Source organism: Saccopteryx bilineata, chromosome X (genome assembly GCF_036850765.1).
Source record: "Saccopteryx bilineata isolate mSacBil1 chromosome X, mSacBil1_pri_phased_curated, whole genome shotgun sequence".
NCBI classification, from domain to species: domain Eukaryota; kingdom Metazoa; phylum Chordata; class Mammalia; order Chiroptera; family Emballonuridae; genus Saccopteryx; species Saccopteryx bilineata.
The window spans coordinates 142509809-142528608 of record NC_089502.1 but is presented as its reverse complement, the minus strand read 5'-3'; the positions used below and the strand labels follow the sequence as shown (position 1 = coordinate 142528608).

At 54.4% G+C, this 18800-nt stretch overlaps 2 protein-coding genes across 4 annotated transcripts in view; both read left to right on the top strand.

The window, feature by feature from the left end:
* Nucleotides 1-18800, top strand: part of LOC136316758 (F-box-like/WD repeat-containing protein TBL1X) — a 237639-nt gene that overhangs the window by 161207 nt on the left and 57632 nt on the right. The window lies entirely within an intron of this gene.
* Nucleotides 1-18800, top strand: part of LOC136316756 (F-box-like/WD repeat-containing protein TBL1X) — a 44561-nt gene that overhangs the window by 14341 nt on the left and 11420 nt on the right. The window contains exons 3-8 of the mRNA XM_066248896.1: nt 11662-11807; nt 14492-14756; nt 15896-16028; nt 16529-16670; nt 17447-17510; nt 17632-17729. Of these exons, the coding sequence (XP_066104993.1) occupies nt 11662-11807; nt 14492-14756; nt 15896-16028; nt 16529-16670; nt 17447-17510; nt 17632-17729 (848 nt within the window). The remainder of the gene's footprint in view (nt 1-11661; nt 11808-14491; nt 14757-15895; nt 16029-16528; nt 16671-17446; nt 17511-17631; nt 17730-18800) is intronic.

Below are 18800 nucleotides of genomic sequence, written 5' to 3'. Positions count from 1 at the left end.
GGCCCTCGTTAGGTCAGAGGCTGAAACTCCAGAGCGTAGCCCACACGCCTCAGGGATTCGAGTCACCAGAACCCTGGGGAAGCCGCCTCGAGATCCGTCGCTGACGTCAGCCCACCATCGGCAACAGGCAGACATCATATATCACAGATCACGGGGGGGGGGGGGGGCGAGCTTCCTTCTTCCCAGCGCAGAGTGAGAGGACTTCGCGTGTGGTTGAAAGCCCCTTGTAGCGTGATGGGTGGTGGAGAGGCCGATTTATTATATATGCATATTTATTGCTTCTGTGAAGATCACCGTGTGTGCGTAACTCAGAGAGGAGCATTGACGGTTTTCAAAAGCCAGAGCCTGGGCGGGGGCTGTTTTCCTAAGCAGGAGCAGCTACGTGGACTTAGGCGTGGTTTTTTTTTTGGGGGGGGGGACGTGTTACAGAATGTGGGCATCATTCTGTGTTGTGTACACCGTCCTTGTAAATGAGGAGGACACTGAAATATTGCGTACCCAGACTTTCAAGATCTGAAATGGAACTTAGGTGACATTTCGCTGTTCGCGAGGAGCTTCTGTGACCGAGACGTCCTCGACGGGCGGCACTCCTGAGTGCCCTGTGGTGGCCCTCCCTCTGTTAGTTCCAGCGTGTCTGGGACATCAGTGTCCGAGGGAGACCCCCGGGGGCGTTTTCTATCCGCAGCCAAGCCCAGGCGGAGCTGAGGGACTTTTTGGGGCTCTGAACACACACGGGTCTCACTTTCCAGAAAGATGACCTGCCGTTAGATCGTACTACGTGTCAGCGCAGCCGCCTCCTGGGACCGGGTGGGGGAGAAGGCCGCTTCGGTCGAAAGTGGCCTGGATATAAGTGACCGAAGAGCCACAGCCCTGTGAGACGGGAGGTCAGGCTGAGGGGCAGTCCCTGTTGTGGGAGGGGCCCCAGGCACCGCCCGGTGTCCCCACGGGAACGTCAGACCCTGAGGGTGAGGTCCACGCAGTCGTCACAGGGCACGTGGCGATCTACATCTCACACAGGGATCCACGTCTCTGCAGGCTTCGTTCTGCCCCTTTCCTCGGGAGCCTGGGACCGTTTCTGAAATGTCCCCTTTCATTCAGCTCGAAGGACTCTCCAGCAGGTCTGCGGTCAGCCTGAGACCGGCGGGCAGGCCCGAGGGCCTTGGTCTCCGCAGATGTCCCCAGACCCCACGATGAAATGCGTCATCTCGTGGCTTTGAGCCCATTCTCGAAGGTCAGGGTTTCTCAGCCTCAGCATTGTGGACACGGGGAGCCGGCCTGTTATTTACCCTGGGATGGGGGGCTGTCCTGTGTTGTGTGGTGTTGAGCGACACCCCTGTCCCCCACTCACTGGAAGACAGTAACATGCCCCTTCTCCTCCCTTGTGACCAACAAAAATGTCTGCAGACTTTGTCCCTTGCAGGGCACCATCATCCCTGACCCCGTTTAAGAACTCCTGATTGACAACCTTTCATTGTGGGGTGCCTGTTCGTCCGACTAGACTTGATGGGTAGGCGGCGTTCTCCCGAGCTGCTCACTTCTTCACGGCGTCTCCCTCGGCTGCTGTGGGACGCCTTCCGCTGCGGAACTCAAATAGACTGAGTTGGCGAGCAAAACGCAGCCCCCGTTTTTATTAAATTTTTCCAGGGTATTTTTTTTTTTCCCCTTCAAGGAAAGGGGACACTTGCCAAAGCATTTGCTGGCTGATAATAAAAGAGTCGAGAGTAGCAGATTTTCACTGTGATGTTTTCTTCCCCTCCAGGGAAAAGGTTTTGGTAACCAGGAAAGGAGTGTCACTCAAATATTTGTGAATAATTGCATCTCCCAAAATAATTAAGTGGCTTTGCCCACGGTTGTCCAAGCAGCCGGTGGACGGCCCAGCAGGCTCCCTGTGCTTCCCAGGACCGTCGATTCTGAAAGTCGTTTTAATGGTTCGGCAATCTTAATTTAAACAAAAGCTCAGGCTTATTGCTTAGCCTCTATAAATATATTTGGACGGCGGATGCCCCTTTACATTGCTAATACACGTCCCCGTTTCAAAAGCCAGTCCTTAGGGAACGGCCAGGCAGGCATTTCTTTGAGGTCACGGCAGGCTCTGCTTCAGAAATAGCACGGAAGAATGTTAAGTTTTGTCAAATAATAAATCAGGAAGACCTGAATAACCTCTCCATGTCACCGGAGGGTGGAAGTGCCTTTAAAATCAAGCCAAAGAGCGTCTCCTGTCTTCATCTTTTCCGACAGGTCTAAGCAGTGGGTTTTCGGTGGTTACCAGGAGGCCCCCCCTACCCTCAGTGTCTGTGATTTGCTAGAAGGATTCATAGGGCTCAAAAACTGTTACTCTCACAGCTGGTTACAGCAAAGAGATACATCTCGTCGTGGATGGCTCTTGACTAGAGTGTAACATGTGCTTGAAAGTTGGGAACAGAGTAGCTCTTCAAGGTTCTCTTTGCTGGAAAGGGAAGCGCCTCAGGTGACGGGGTGCTAAGTAATCTTACGGTGCAATCATTCTGCAGTAGATACATGCATGGGATCAGGGAATCAGCTTGTGCAGCTGGGACGTGCACCGTGTCACAGGTCAGTTGTTTCTCCAGTAAAGCGAGCCAGGGCTAGGGGAGCTATAAAGTCAGCAAAGGGCAAAAATGAGGGGCACAGGCTCGCAGGTGGTCCCTCTCTGTGGAGTTCTGCAGAGGGGCTGGCTTCTTCTAGCAACGAAAGACAGCAACTCGTGTGCAATGCTGCTGACCACGTAGCTTTGGCGTCCGGGGTTTTTATTGGGGGTCAGTCACGTGGCCTGCAGCATGTGCTGAGGGGGCGGGAGGACAGCTGAGAGAGTACGTGGTCATCCACACTGCTGGTCGCTGTCCAGAGGTAAACCCTGGCTCGTGGTTGCATGGCCATCGTCTGTGCATTTTTGCGCGCGCGCGCGCATGTGTGTGTGTGTGTTGTATTTCAGTGTTAAAAAGTAAAATAACTAAAAATCGCCGGGGTGCTCAGTAGCTGGGGAAGGGGCCGAAACACCGCCCAACGACCTCGTGGCCTTGATACTTGGCGCCCTCCCACCCACCCACCCACCGGGCACACCCTGTTCCCTGTCTGCAGGGGCCCTCTGCTTACTGCGCTCCTGGCTGGGGGAGAAGGACACTGAAGTAGGGTGTCATGGACGAAGCCCTTCATAGACCAAGAGCGTCTTCCTGAGCTTGTCTTTTGGTGTGATCATAACCGTTTTGAAGAACAGACACGAAGTCGCGGACCTGAGGCCCACCTGTGCCAGCCGGCCCGACTAGCCCCGGCACCCCTCCCCGCTCACCCCAGCCCTCACTGCGGTAGTTTGTGTACGTTGTGGGGGCTAAGACTCAAGGTGGGCCATTCTGCTGCGATTTTAAGTTGTTGGAGCCGAGGCGGGGGGGGGGGAAGGGGGGGACGACCATTAGAATGAATCTTACCCGGTTTTCAACGTTCCGGCCCGGTTTCCATTTTAGACTGGCGTGCTCTGAAATTCTAATGTGACCTTAAAAGTCTCCGGCCTCAATAAGTTTCATTTCCTGCCAGGATTTATTCTCTCTTCCTCCCTGACGGAAGCTGGTCATCTGAAGTGTGAGACGCGGCCCTGTCCCCGCTCCCGAGGGCCCGTGTGTTACCTCACAGCGGTCTCCTTCTCCAGCCACGTCTTTGAAAGGCCGTTGTCCCCAAGGGGACACGCAATCCTCTCCTTCTCCCACCTCCCCCTCACCCTCTGCCCTGCTGTTTTGGGGGCCTGCGTTCCTACTGGTCCTGAAGACTATCCCACATTTACGACCGGTTCCTGACCACAGTCCCTCCCTCCAAACAGAAGCTCCTCTGCAGCCAGTGGGGTGCTTGGGCGGGGTCACCGGAGGCCGTCTGCTGTCCGTCCAGTGTCCATCCGTCCGTCACAGGGCCACTCTCAACTGCCACGTTCTTCACTGGTCCCGCCCGGGTGGCTTTCAGTGGCGTGAAAACCGTATTCCGATCCTCCCAACCACAGACACGAATGTGTGTGTCCTATTCCTGTCCAATGAGGGACGTCCCCACCTAGTGACTGACCCTCGGGTGGGGTTCGTGAAAGCGGAGCCCCAAGTTCCTCCTCCTCCTTCGGCTTCCTGGTCCCTGCATGGTGCGTGGCATTCGCCTTGTGTTGTCCCTGCAAGGGGGACGCGGCCCCTCCTCTCAGGAATTATAAGTGATCAATTCTTCTTTCAGGAGCATGAAGCTCATGTCATCGGTCGGACACCTCCATAAATTAAAATCCAGTGGGTTTGCTGGAGACAGTGAGGTCCTTCTCTGCTCTGCATAGAATGTTCGAATTGAATGGGATCTTGGGAACCACATGGGGCGATCCTGGTCCTCCAGGCACCCTGTGAGGCGTGCTCTCTGTATGCAGGAGGGACTCAACCCGCCTCCCCCATCCTGGCCTTTGATGGCGTTGATCCCTAACGTGGCTCTCTCTCTGTGAGTGGCGTCAGTACATACGCTCCCCTCTGCCTGCCTGCTTAGTGTGGGAAGGGTCCCAGCTCGTGTTCGTACTGTCAGCCTTGCTTGAATCTTATTTCCTGCTGAAGGACGTCAGGGGTATTACTGAGAAATGATTCTCACCTTTCTGTTTAAGGGTAGGCATCTGCATCACCTGGATATTCCTGAACCAGTTTCAGTGTGTGGGTTTAAGAGCATAGACTCGGGGGAGGGGAGGAATCACAGAACTCTGTGACTCGGTTTCCCCATGTGGAACATGGATTTATTGAGGTGGACTTGTAGGTGGTTGCCACCTCTGTGAGGTGATGGAAAGGGTTGACGCGTGTCACTCGCACCAAGTATCACCTATGTGTTGTTACTGTTATTCCTGAATAATATCATGGTGTTTTGTTCAGGTGTCTACAGGGTGGGGCAAAAGCAGGTGCACAGTAATTCATCTGGATGATCATGCAATTACTAATAACTGATAATAAAGAGAATTAACTCTGTGTTTTACATGCTCACGACCGCAAACCTACTGTGCCCTGCCCCGTACATGCAGCGAGAGCCTCCCTGGTGTTTTGAGATTGTCGCCTGTGTGGCCGTCATCTCTGCCTGGACACGGCTTTCCTGCTGTGAGGATGTTGTGCCTAAACCTTTACTTCTTTCCTTGCCCTCAGTCTTTTATGGGAAAGCCGTGGGTACCTGGTTTGATTCCATTTCTCACCACCCGTGGTTTCCATCAGCCTCGCCTGTGTTTTTGGTCTGTTCATCCATCTGTCCATCTGCCAATTGTGCTGCACTCAGGCACTGTACCAAGGGTGACATAAAGTGGTTCGGGCTGGGCCTCCTGCCTTTTGGGAGTTTGTGTCTGCCTGGGGCCTGGGAGGGCACGTGAGGACAGGAGGATGGGGAGGAGTGACCGGTTCTGATCAGGGAGCAGGGATGTGCCAGGGGAGGCATGGGGAATCTGGAGCAGGGCTGTCAGCCTCGCACTGTTGGGTCATCAGCCAGGGTCACCCTTCATCATACGAGGTTGTCCTGGGTGTTGTGGGATGTTTAGCACAGGTGTAGTATGTCTCCCCATACGATGCTGGTGGTGCAGGCTAAGCACACACACATACACATACACACACACACATGCGCCACTGTAACAGCCAGACAGGTTTCCAGATATAGTTGAATGTCCTCCTCTCGGGCACCAAATCTCCCAAACCCAAGAACAATGAAGCACTGTTTTAGACCAGAGAGCAGGATAAACAGAGACGTCTATGGCAGTGGGGGTGTCCACCTCTAGCAAAGCCGGCTGGGTTTGGGACTCGGGACGAGAGGGTTTGAGGGCTGTGCTCGGGCGAAGGCTGGTGCCCAGGCTCTCCACCAATTTTGAGAAGAGAGCAGGAGGCTCCTGAAGGCAAATCGGGAACTGAGCTAGCTTTGTGCTACACAGACTGGCACTGGGAGGCTTGTATCTGCTGCCTGGTGCGGAGGAAACAGTTAATAAGAGTCTGCTGCTGCGGCCATGACGTTGTTACCAGACCTGGTGCAAGAAGAGCTTTCTTAGTGCCTTTCGCTGCTGTAACAAAGGACCACACACCACATGGTCAGAAGCAGCTGGCATTTATTTCTTACAGTTCCGGAGGCTGAGAAGTTTGAGATCAAGGTGTCAGCTAGTCCATGGCTGGTGTGGGCTTGCCGCCTGGTTTGCTGCTGGCCAACTTTCCAGTGTAACTTCCTGTGGTGTAAGGGGGCAGCAGGGGCGCTCCCTGGGGTCTCTGATACAATCACACTAATCCCGTTCCTGAAGACTGCCTGCAGGACCCCATCTCCTCCCAAAGGCCCCACCTCCTGAGACCATCACCCTAGGAGTGGGTTCCCACATGAAGGGTTCTGGGAGGCCATGACATTCACCTTGAATGTGTATGCAGATATTTTATAGCTAGAGAGAGAGAGAAAGTCAAGTTGGCACCATTTTCCTAGAGAGGAGCAAATACAACAGTAAAAATCTTCGGACGTGTGGGCCATACAGTCCCTGTTGCAGCCACTCAACTGCAGTTTGTAGCAGAAGAGCAGTGATAGGCAATGTGTCAGCTCAGGCATATGTCAATCAAACTTTATTTCCAAACACAGGACATGTGCCCAATGAAACCCGAGGGGCTCTGGTTTTGGCTCCTGATCTGGGATACTAAGAAACAAACCTGGTGTGTCCACTGGCTTTGGATAGCGGTCAGATTTCCAAGTATGCAGATCCACTAAATTACTTAATAAAGATACTTCTTGTAATGCCTCGAATGGGGGATCTGGGGGTTGGTTTCCGCCGAAGAGGCACAGCCCAGCAGCCCCAGCATCACGCACCTGCGTTCTCTCCCTGAGGTGGTATTTCTGAGGGCTGGTGGCTGATCATCTAGCAGGTGTTGCTGATGACCCTGGCATGGGTCTTGCCATCAGGGTGCCACCATGCTTTGTAATCTCCTGCATTGGACCTCTGGTTACTGGGCGACGTGGTTCGCACGACCACTCAAACAGTGTGTGAAGCATGGGGTAGCCGTGTTCAGGACACACAGAGCCTGCCCTTGGTTTGGTGTTGAGTCTATTTTATCTCTCGGCCGGGTGAGGCCGAGTTGTGTCCACGCTCCTTTCTCGCCCAAAGGGAAGCCTCTGTGCTTGAACTTGCTGTGCTGTATATAAATTAAATACAGGGCTGGCTTCACACCTTCCCCAGGCTGTCGTGACTATACCCTTTCTTGCTTTCGCTTCTGAAATAGTTTCACCTCGTCCGGTGATTCCCCATTAGTGTGTGTCCACCTGAATTCTGTGACCAGTTGCATCAAAGGGTGGCTTGTGTATCAGTGATGGAAATTCACCCCTTGTGTTGAGAAGTCAGGCAGAAATGTGTCGAGTAGACCTGGGGAAGAGTGTCGTTTTGGGGGTGGTAGTCCCTCCGGGTCATCACGGCAGGTCACTAGGCAACACCTGAAGACAGCGCTGGTTGTCACGGCTTGAAGGAGGCAAGCCCCTGGCAAGTAGCGGTTGGAGGCCAGGGATGCTAAAGACTGGGCAGTGCAAGGGACAGCGCCCCTCCCCCATGTGTCAAATGTGTGTGATGACACAGTTGAGCATTCCTGCTGTCCAGAGATTCTTCAGGGGTACCTCTCACTGAGTAAGAGCCACCCACCGGCTTAGACATGGCTGGAGGACGGCCACACAGTGGATGCAGGGACACAAACGCTTTGCCCTGGCATGGGTCTTTCCATCAGGGTGCCGCCATGCTCTGAAATCTCCTGCTGTTTCACACCCCACACGCCTGCCGAGGGGCCATCCCCGAGGACTTCCGTCTCTGTTATTGACTTCCTGATCTCTGTTCTAACCACTGTCATGCTGGGCACAGGAGGAGGTGGGTTGAAAGTTGATGACAGAGGCACAGAAGTCCCTCCCCCCAATGGCAGATGGCAGGTGCACGTGCTCCTCAGCCTGGTGGTGCTGCAGGCTGTGCCCGCCCCAGAGAGAAGCATCCTGCCTACAGGTGCCAGTCTTCCAAGAATGATCAGACACCACACCTAGGCACAGGGCAGGGCTGCAGCCACCATGGCCTCAGGGGATGTGTCATGCCGGCACCGCCGATGTGGTGTGTGGACATCACCCTGTCTCCTGTGAGTGACCCTCCGACCTGGATAGAGCCCTAGTGATGTCTCCATTGGTTCCTGGTCTTCCCTGGGATCAGAAGTGTCTTATCCTGTGGTCACACCTGAGCCTTCCATTAGCGCTTTGAGTGACCTGACCTTCATGTTGAGGGAAGGGCAATGGAGGCCCAGCCAAGAGGTGAGGAGACCTCTCAGGAGCTCAGTTCCTTTGCATAGAGAGGGGACAGAACCCAGGGATCCCCATGGCTCCTGCTGTTTTCTCTGTCTGGCCAGAAATCAAGGAGAAAGTCTTAACAACAAATGGACTAAGAAAAACATTTTTTTAATTTGTTTTGTTTTGTTTTAGAGGCCAAGGGTAGATCCACCCACAGAAATGCAACTAATGCACATTTAAGCAAATAGGACTTCTTTTCACGCATAAGAATGTTGATTTTTGATCAAGGGTTGATGAGAATATTTATATCTCGTCTCCAGAACAGCTTTTTGGCTGAGATGTTCAAGGTCATGGTGTCCTGAATAGCTCAACCTGCTTACTCATTGCTTTGGGGCTGTGAGTGGGGGGATTCTTCTAGCAGAGTGGTTTTAGCACCCGCCTCTTCTCGCCACACCTCTGAACTGAATATTGTGATCAGCTCATTGGGAGAAGCAGAACTGACTTTGAAGGACATTATCACGTAGAGATGAGGAAGTTATGCCACCCAACTATAGATGCAACATTTTAAAATCAAGATAGACTAAGGACATGGTCCAGCATTCAGTTAGAAGTGGGTTTGCACCCTGCTGTTTGTTTGTTCTGTAAATTGTGTGAGCTGCATTCTTGGCTTCTGCAGGTCAGGGCTGGGGTTGGGCAGCTGGGAATGGAGTTAGCATCTTCCCAGGGAACTGAGCATTTCCGCCCCTGCACCATGGGTCTCAGAGTGTCGGCTGAAAAAACGGGTCTCATGCAGTCCAGAGTTGAAGGTCCCGTTCCGCCTGTCATCAGAGTGTGAACCTTGGACAGATCATCTCACTTCCCTGCTGTCTGCCCTGCTCATGTATAAAGCAGGAACTGCACGGACTCTGAAAAATTGCTGTCTGGAGGGAGATCGTGGGTGCGGGGTGCCCAGGCATGGTTAATGGTGGTCGTGCAGTCAGAATCGCTCCATCTTGTGGGGATAAGTGAATGTGTGAATCAATAAAATGTATTGCTACAGGCTGAATGTGGACACCCCGTCTGCCCTCACGTTGATGTTGGCCTTCCAGCCTCTGGAAGTGTGAGAAAGAAAGGTTCACCGGTCACGCCCCCTGGACTACAGTATTTTGTTTTAGGAGAGCCGGCAGGAACTAACACCTGTGTGGCATCTAAGCTATGCAGCTTGACTTGACTTCCTTCCAGAGGTGCCCGGGAGTCACCGAGACTTCTTTGTCCAGAGCCCTATGAGCCTTGTTCCTGGCCCAGATGGGGGAACTCAGTAGATGTACCCAGCTGGCGTGGTGCCCGCTGTTCTAGTGAGGGCTCAGTCCCAGCCCCACAAGCTGGTTGACTGGGGCCCCTCGGTTATGCAGGAAGCTCTCAGGACCTGACCTGTGGGAGGGACACAAGGCAATGGGGAAGGGGTGACCGGGAGCTTGAATGGATTAATGGAAGCTCCTAAGCAATTCCTGACCAAGAGTTGGCACTGCACAGGGCTGGCCATTGTGATCATTAACTGCGGTGGGCGTAGCTCTGCGCTGGACCTTTTAAAAATACCGGGAGGGTGAGACATGGCCCTGTCCTCCTGTGTTCTTCCCTGTCAGCAGGAAAGACAGGCACGGAGGACAAGGTAGGAACCACTGATTGGGGTCATCAGCCATAAAGATTGGTGCTCAAGAGAGGAATCACCATGGCACAGAACCCACACGAGATATTCCAGGAGGTGGGAGCCAGGCGCAGGGACCAAGGGATGGAGTCCCTGCTTAGCACCGGCCGGCAGAGAGAGAGAAAGCAGGAGAAGGCATGGCCAGCTGGTCACAAAGGGGCCTTTGCTTATGTCCTCGGAAAGCAGGGGAAGAGGGGCTGCGGGGCAGGGCCTTGGAGGGGTCCCTGTGCAACCAGCGTCACAGGAACAACGGATGCCTTGCTCTCTGCGAAATAAACAAACTACAAGTTTTATATATTCTTGGTAATCTGGCAGTGGGAACGGAAAAGGGAGGACTGGGGAGGAGGAGGGGGGAAGGGTAGGCTGGCGGGGAGAGGCCCGCTCCTTCCTATCGCCGGGGAACATCCCCACCTGGTGAGCCGGTGCTCTGGGCATGTGCGGGTGGGAGGCAGCGTGCAGATGCCCTGAGGGCCCCGTGCAGCCCACCAGCAGCAGGTCGGATGAGCCAGGGGCAATGGGAACATGCCCACAGGAAAGACATCTTACGAGAGGGGTTTCCAGGACCCCACAGGAGAGGGGCTGGCAAAGAGTGCGTGGAAGCACGCCCCGCTGGTAATGCTGACAAAGGCTGAGAGGGTCTGACCTTGTGGGATAAGCATATTTCACGCCTGCAGGCCGGGGCTTAGAAGGGGCACCCACTGTGCCCCGCAGGAGCCCTGGGCCCCAGCCTAAGTGAGACCAGGGAGCTGAGCACAGGGGGTCCATGATACTCACACGGCCCCCAGACCCCTGTCAGCCCCCGCCCACACACACACAATGGGTTACAGGGATTGCAAGCTCCCATGCACCTGTGGCTGCCCCAGGACCAATGCGGGTGCTAAGCTGCACCGGGCTGGGTTACCTGTTTGCAGAGGGCTCCTGCCATGGCCTAGACCTCCAGCTGTGGGAGGCCCCTTGCTCTCTCCACGAGGAAGGTTGTTACAGGTTCCGAATCGCTCGCGGTCCCTGATGGGCCCCCAGCAGCTCCTGCTTCCCTGCCTGGCCAGTTGCTCCCTTCTAGACGCAGGCATTGTGTGCACTTGCCGTAGCCGTCCCCTCTCTCCTGCCAGGGTTTCCCCCACACTGTACTACCACACACCCGGTGACTAGCTGGGCATTGCCCTTACCAGTAGCTAGCTGTGGAGGCCATCAGTGACTGTGAGGGACAGAAAAGAGAGAGCCAGCATCTCCCAGCCAAGGGAGAACTCCCAGCTTTTTGGCAACATGAGGCTCAGCCACAATGACCAGCCCAGAATACTGTATAGCCTCTTTTTCTTAGGATTCTTGGCTGTGTGAGTCACTCAGCCGGCACCTGCCAGCCCCTGTTCCCAGCTGAGGCCCTGTGTGCACCGCAGCCAGACCAGGGGTGCCTAGAGACTTGAGCGCTAGCTTCTGGATGGAGTGGGGGGGGGGACCCAGGAGAAAGCCAGCCATCAGCTTGTGGTTGCAGAAAAGGGAGCAGGCTCTGTGCTGTTTAGCTACGAATAGTGCTGGGCCGGCTCTACCCTCCAAGGCGCTTTTCCATCCTGTGCACGCCCCCGTTCCCACTCACGTCACCCCTGCCCTGTCTGCAGCTGGGCATCCTTGTTGGCTGAGATGAGTGATGCCACCACCACCACTCGGGCCCCGTGGGCATGGAGTCCACCTGCAGCCTCCCGCCTGTCCTCCCTGTCTCACTGCAGGATTTTCCCACTCGGCCTTCACGTTCGGCATCGAGAGCCACATCAGCCAGTCGAACATCAACGGGACGCTGGTGCCGCCTGCCGCGCTCATCTCCATCCTGCAGAAGGGGCTGCAGTATGTGGAGGCCGAGATCAGCATTATTGAGGTACCTGCACCCCTCCCTCAGGCAGAGCAGAGACTCAGCCTCTCACTCTCCCCCATATCCCAGGGACCTGCAGGGCCAGGCAAAAGGGTTCAGTCCTGCCCGCCAGGCTCTGGGGTCTTCTATGGGGTCAGTAATTTACCGGATGAGGGGTGGGGGTACTCTGGATTCACAGGGGGCAAACTCTGAGTGTTTTGCACACAAAGTGTTTTGCACATACACAGCTGGCCAGCTGTGGACCGATCATCATGCACCCCACGTGTCCCCACCTCTGAAAACATACCTGCTTGTTAGCCTCAGCACGGGCGGTCGCTGTGCACGTGCACACTGACAGGAGAGGGCTCCTCTCTGCTTTCTGCACTGGCCAGTGACACAGGGACCCTGAGAAACCCTGAGATGTGTCCCAAGGGAAGCTGTCTTTTCCGTCAGGGGAGGAGAGGGGATAACTGTTGTGCTCGAGAACATTCCTAGTGACAGGCTGATTTTTATCTCAGTGTAGAAAAAGTAAGACAATAGGACCAGAGTTACAAATTAGAAATGGGGTCAATTTGCCTGTGTCCCCTCTCTCTCTTTTTAGGTTGGGGTTAGTGCATTGTGGGGCCAGTTTTACATCAGTGGGTTCTTTTTTAAGTTCTGGTTTATAACAGCTCCTTTCACCACTCCCGGTCCACCCCTCCACCCATGCCCTCAGCTTTGCTCTTTGGATCCTCCCGGAAAGGTGCCCAGGACCTCCAGTGACCTTCATGCCACCTTCGGCATCTTTGTCCGAGTCCCTGTTACGTATTCCATGCTTTCTCTCTCTGTGACTCTGCACACGGCTGTACCCCGGGCTTTCCCTGTATCCGATCATGACTCTTCCCACATGGCTGATGCCCTGTGTGCTCAGGGCACCACATGTCTGAGTGTCCTGCCCTTGAGTGACCCCTTCCACAGGTCTCACCTGCCTGGAGCCCATCTCCTCCCTCTCAGACTTTCCTCTCATCCTGTCTCCTGCCTCCCATTTCCCTCCACTTTCTCTTCAGCTTTAGAGTCACAGGAGCAATGGGTCCTGTGTTCTGTCACATGGGTTCCTGTGACATCTCCCAGAAACCTGCATCTTTGTAAGGCACCTGACTTCCTGCCAATTTCTTCCCTGACCATGGCAACCTCTTCCTTTCTTACCTTCATGTCCGGGATTCTTCCACAAAACAAACAAGCGATACAAGGACAGCAGCCACCTCCTCCCAGACTCCCGCCAGCGCTCAGCGCGTGTGAGGCCACGACTCAGTTTCCCCGCCCCTCTGGTTTCTGTCCCTGCTTGTTGTGCAGCCTTTGTACCTTTCCTGTCTGTGCAGAGGACAATGAGAGAGCCTGTCGGCTAGTTTTATTGCTGTTAAGAGTGAGATGTGCTTTTAGAGTTTAAACTAGGATGCATTTTGATGGCTGTGGACAGTTCCTGCTCTTTGCAAAGGAGTCACCGTTTGGGGCGTGAATATGTGAAGGCAGGTGACCTGGAGACAGGCATGCTCACCAGTTGGTCAGCGTTGGCCGGAACCAGGGATGAGAGTGGCTCACAGCTGACCTCCTTTTTTACACGTTTTGTGTTACTGTAAGATTGCCTCTCCTTCCTCCACATAATTGTGACCAGCTGCCAGTCGGGGTGATGGTTCATTTACTTCCTCTTTAGCTGGGACTTGTGTCTTTTCCTCATTCCTAATTTCTCAAGTAAGGCAGCCAGGATGCATTTTATCCAGTGAGACAGAGAGGTGTCCTTGCAGTCAGCTCTCCATGGTGCAGGTCTCTCTCTCTCTCTCTCTTCTTCTTCTTCTTCTTCTCTCTCTCTCTCTGATACAGGTCTCTCCCTTTCTCTCTCTCTGATACAGGTCTCTCTCTCTCTCTCTCTCTCTCTCTGATACAGGTCTCTCCCTTTCTCTCTCTCTGATACAGGTCTCTCTCTCTCTCTCTCTCTGATACAGGTCTCTCTCTCTCTCTCTCTCTCTGATACAGGTCTCTCTCTCTCTCTGATACAGGTCTCTCTCTCTCTCTCTCTCTCTCTCTCTGATACAGGTCTCTCCCTTTCTCTCTCTCTGATACAGGTCTCTCTCTCTCTCTCTCTCTCTCTCTCTCTGATACAGGTCTCTCCCTTTCTCTCTCTCTGATACAGGTGTCTCTCTCTCTCTCCCCCCCCCCTCACAGAGGGGTAGTTACTCCCACATTTGTCCTGGCATCTGAGCAGTTTTTCCAGCCTGTTACTCTTGACATTGGGGGTCAGAACATTCTGTGTGAGGGGTGGTGTCCTGTGCACACTAGGGTGTGAGCAGTGTCCCTGGTCTACACCCACCAGGTAGATGTCAGCAACATCTCCTCTCCCAGTGGTGACAACCAGAATGGTCTCTAAGCCCCCTGGCACGGCACAGTCGCCCTCACCCACCAAGGAGTCGTTGGGTCAGGGACAGCACCTTTTCCATGAAATAAGGTGACAGAGCTCTGATGTCTGGGACGCACCAAGTGTGGTGTGGGTCCCACGCTGAGCACAGCCATCACACACCTGTCCCGCAGCAGTGCTCACCCCCATCACTCCCGACCCCCCGGGCAGACGCCCTTGGCATTGCCGTGAGCTCCGTGCCGGCCTGCGCCCCTCTGCCCGGGGTGCGGACAGACCCTGAGGAGCCGCAAGGTTGACGGCTGCCCCGTGGCTCTCTCCCCAGGACGGCACGGTGTTTGACGGCCGCCCCATAGAGTCCCTGTCCCTCATCGATGCTGTGATGCCCGACGTGGTGCAGACGCGGCAGCAGGCCTTCCGGGAGAAGCTCGCTCAGCAGCAGGCCAGCGCGGCGGCGGCGGCAGCAGCAGCAGCGGCAGCCACGGCAACCACGGCAACCACGGCGACCCCGGCGGCTGTTCCCCAGCCCAACCCACCAAAGAATGGAGAGGCCACGGTGAACGGGGAGGAGAACGGAGCCCACGCGATCAGTGAGTGCAGCCTCCCGGGCCTGGGAGGGCTTTTGGTGGTTTCTTACGGCGTCCCAGGGCCAAAGGCTCCACAGGGGTCTGCCTGCGGCACGGTCGTCCCCGGTCGCTGTAGAACATGTGTGTCCCTCCGCCCGAGAGGCTTCCCACCCCAGGCTTCCTCTGAAATCCTGAGACACCGTTCTTTACTTACACAGCCTCAGGTTTAGGGAGCTGTGCCTCCCTGTGAGCTGGCAGGGACCCTCACTGCGTGGTCACCGTCCGGCATACAGTGTTCCCAGTGCAGGACCCTGTCCCCACCCAGCCTTCCTGGTGGAGGATTTGGGGAAAATCCTGGTGTAAGTGAGGAGCTCCCGGTTACCAAGCGGGCACCAGGACAGTGTGTGCCGTCTGACTTGGTCTCAGCTAGTTCCCGGAAGGCAAGTCCTCATTAGGTGACCACTGGACAGTGTTGGACAGATCGGTCAGAGGGCCAAGCTTTTACCCAGAGCACCTGCCTGCCCCTCCTCTGCTGCTCCTACATGCAGACTGCTGCGGGTTCTGAGTTCACAAAGTGCGTGTGTGTGCGTGCATATGTTTGCATGTGTGTCATGCACAGGAATGTATGCAGGTGTAGGAGTGTGTGAACATTGAGCACATGTGTCCCAAGGAAACAAGGGTGTGTGAATGTGGGGGTGGAGGGTGGAGGGACTTCTGAGAGCGTGGCTCCACCCTCGGGAGCCCTCAAGATCACCAGGTGACCCCTCAGAAGGCTGCATGGGATAAAATGCCTCATCTGCTCAGGTGAACAGGGACCTGGGGGCTGTGCTCAGGAGACACGTGGCTGTTGTCACCTTCGCCCCCTCTCATGCCGTGGCTGTCGGACGTCACCCTGCACCTACATATAAGGAGTAACTGTTGCTATCCCTCTATCAAATTTGGAATAAACATAACACACAGTGTGGGGGGGGGCTGGCAAAGTAGGTCTACAGTTGTTCATACACAACAAATAATGCGACAATAAATAGTAATACAAGAGTAAACTTTCTCACCGGTAAACGTCTTTGGCCCCACCCTGTATTTAAATAAATGAAACGTATTTAAAAAACCTGTTTGTAAGCCCGAGGAGCCCTGGCGATGACGTTTCCCGCTTCCTGTGACAGATAACCACTCGAAACCGATGGAGATAGATGGGGACGTGGAGATCCCACCCAGCAAGGCCACGGTCCTCCGTGGCCACGAGTCCGAGGTGTTCATTTGTGCCTGGAACCCTGTCAGCGACCTTCTGGCTTCCGGGTGAGGGCGTCAGGCTGGGGGCGCTCCGGGGAGTGGGGGTCCGTGCTCTTGCTCTTGTCTGAGTCCCACCTCGCAGGGCACCTGCTCCATGACCTGCCTGGGGCTTCCTCCCAGGTGTGCTGACCATGGTGTGGGGCACCCACCCACCGTGGCCCTCCCATGGGTGCCTCTGATTGTGGTCAAATTGTCAAGAAGTCCTGATGCCAAGCCATTTCCTCCCTGGGGTGGGGACTAATGCCGACGTTTAAAATCACTCGGTGCAGCGGAGATGGGGAGGAGAAAACCCAGTGAGGATAAAACACGTAACATGCCTGGGTTTGGGTTTATGGCTGGCCTCTCCCCCCCAGGTCTCCTGGGGCCACACGCCAGAGCAGACTGTGCCCTGGGCCACTGTCTGGCCTCTGCCCTGTCGGCTGCAGCCTCGGGTTACAAAGAGGGGAAGGAGAAAGTAAAAACAGCGAGCGAAAGGAATGCTGAGTGCCGTGTGCTTCCCCCTGCAGGTCCGGAGACTCCACGGCTCGGATATGGAACCTCAGTGAGAACAGCAACGGGGCCTCCACCCAGCTCGTGCTGCGGCACTGTATCCGGGAAGGGGGACACGACGTCCCCAGTAACAAAGACGTGACCTCGCTGGACTGGAACGTAAGCATGGCCCTCCTCCCCGACAGCCAACAGTGAACGCAGGGACTGCCATGGGGGACCCTGGGGTGGCTCGGTCATGGGGGCTTTGTTTCTAAGCGCTCACGGAGTTGTGTCACAGGGTTATGTGTGTGCTCATGTGGGACACACCCCTCTTTCTATCTTCTTTTGATTTTTCTTGCTCTTTGGAGTGTTTCTCCCTGTTCCATCATTTCCTCACAAACTCTTTTCTCCACATGGACACATTGTCCAAAGCTCAGAAAAGTCTCTCCAGCCTCATTGTAACTTTTCCTGTGGTATTTCCTTTTTTTTTAAGTGAAAGGAGAGGAGATAGAGAGACAGACTTCCACACGTGCCCCAACCTGAACCCATGCAGCAACCCCTGTCTGGGGCCGATGCTCAAATCAGCCAAGCTATTTTTAGTGCCTGAAGCTGACACTCAGACCAACCAAGCTATTCTCAGCACCTGAGGCCACACTTGAACCAGTCAAGCCACTGGCTGCGAGAGGGGAAGAGGGAGAGGGGGAGAAGGAAGGGAAGAGAAGCAGATGGTTACTTCTCCTGTGTGCCCTGACCAGGAATCGAACCCAGGACTTCCAGATGCCAGGCTCACTCTCTTCCACTGATCCAGTTGGCCAGGGCTAGAGTTGATAAGTCTTAACAGGGCACTGATTCTTGGTGAAAGATTATTCTAGCCCTGGGATAAGAGGTCGTCTGCGGAGGGTCAGAGCTGCCCCTACTAAGCTGTGTCTCTTGGCCTGTCTCTTTCCTGCCCGCAGAGTGATGGGACTTTGTTGGCGACAGGTTCCTATGACGGTTTTGCAAGAATATGGACGGAAGATGGTAAGTCCAGCTTCCCTGGTGTTTGGGTCCAACGAGAGGGGCTCTGGTGTGGGAACGTGGAGTGGGCCAACCGTGGCTTTGAAGTTCACGTGTTTATTATTGTCGTTTGACTAACCACCAGGTAACCTGGCCAGCACCTTGGGCCAGCACAAAGGTCCCATCTTTGCCTTGAAGTGGAACAAAAAAGGAAACTACATTTTGAGTGCCGGCGTAGACAAAGTGAGTGTTGGCTTAAACGGCATCTTGAATCTCTAGACAACAGGGGTTTCTTTGAAATCTAAGGCTTCCTGCTTCCCTGTCATCACCCAACAGAACCGTGCTGTGCTTGTCGGTTCTCCTGGCTGTGACGCGACCTTACCGTTTGTTGATAGCATGTCATCTCTTGAGTGTGTCACACTGCTCTACGGACCCGTGTGCAAAACTCCCACTGTTTTCTTGGGAGAGCTCTTTCTGTCCTCACCTCCTGTTGTCTCAGGGGCTGCTTTTATATTCACTTCTCATTTTCTTTTTTTTTTAATTTTAATTTTAATTTTTTGTAATTTTCTGAAGCTGGAAACAGGGAGGCAGTCAGACAGACTCCCGCATGCGCCCGACCAGGATCCACCTGGCACGCCCACCAGAGGGCGATGCTCTGTCCATCCGGGGCGTCGCTCTGTTGCGACCAGAGCCATTCTAGCGCCTGAGGCAGAGGCCATGGAGCCATCCTCAGCGCCCGGGCCATCTTTGCTCCAATGGAGCCTTGGCTGTGGGAGGGGAAGAGAGAGACAGACAGGAAGGAGAGAGAGAGGGGTGGAGAAGCAGATGGGCGCTTCTCCTGTGTTCCCTGGCTGGGAATCGAACCTGGGACTTCTGCATGCCAGGCCGATGCTCTACCACTGAGCCAACCAGCCAGGGCCTCACTTCTCATTTTCTACCTGACCCCACTTTGTCTACCACTGAGCTGTGTGGTCAGGGAACGTGCATGTTTGAAGTTGTGCACTGTCTGCCTTCATTGGTCAACCACAAAAGAAATAATAATAATGTTCTAGAAAAGAATACGTAGGCAGAAATTGTAGTTTATGGCTACATTGGCATTGACCTTCTTCAGTGGGGGCTTGACCCCAAGGGGTGAAAGTATATTTCAGAGTCTTACCAGCTTTTCTGCTACTTAATGTTTTCCGTTGTCTGGGCTATATAATTCAATGTAAACATCAATAAAATTATACAATTACTGATGCAGAACATGAAATTGCACCAGAATTGTGAATTTGTATATTCTTTCTAGTGACAGATGTGTCCCAGTAAGTAAAT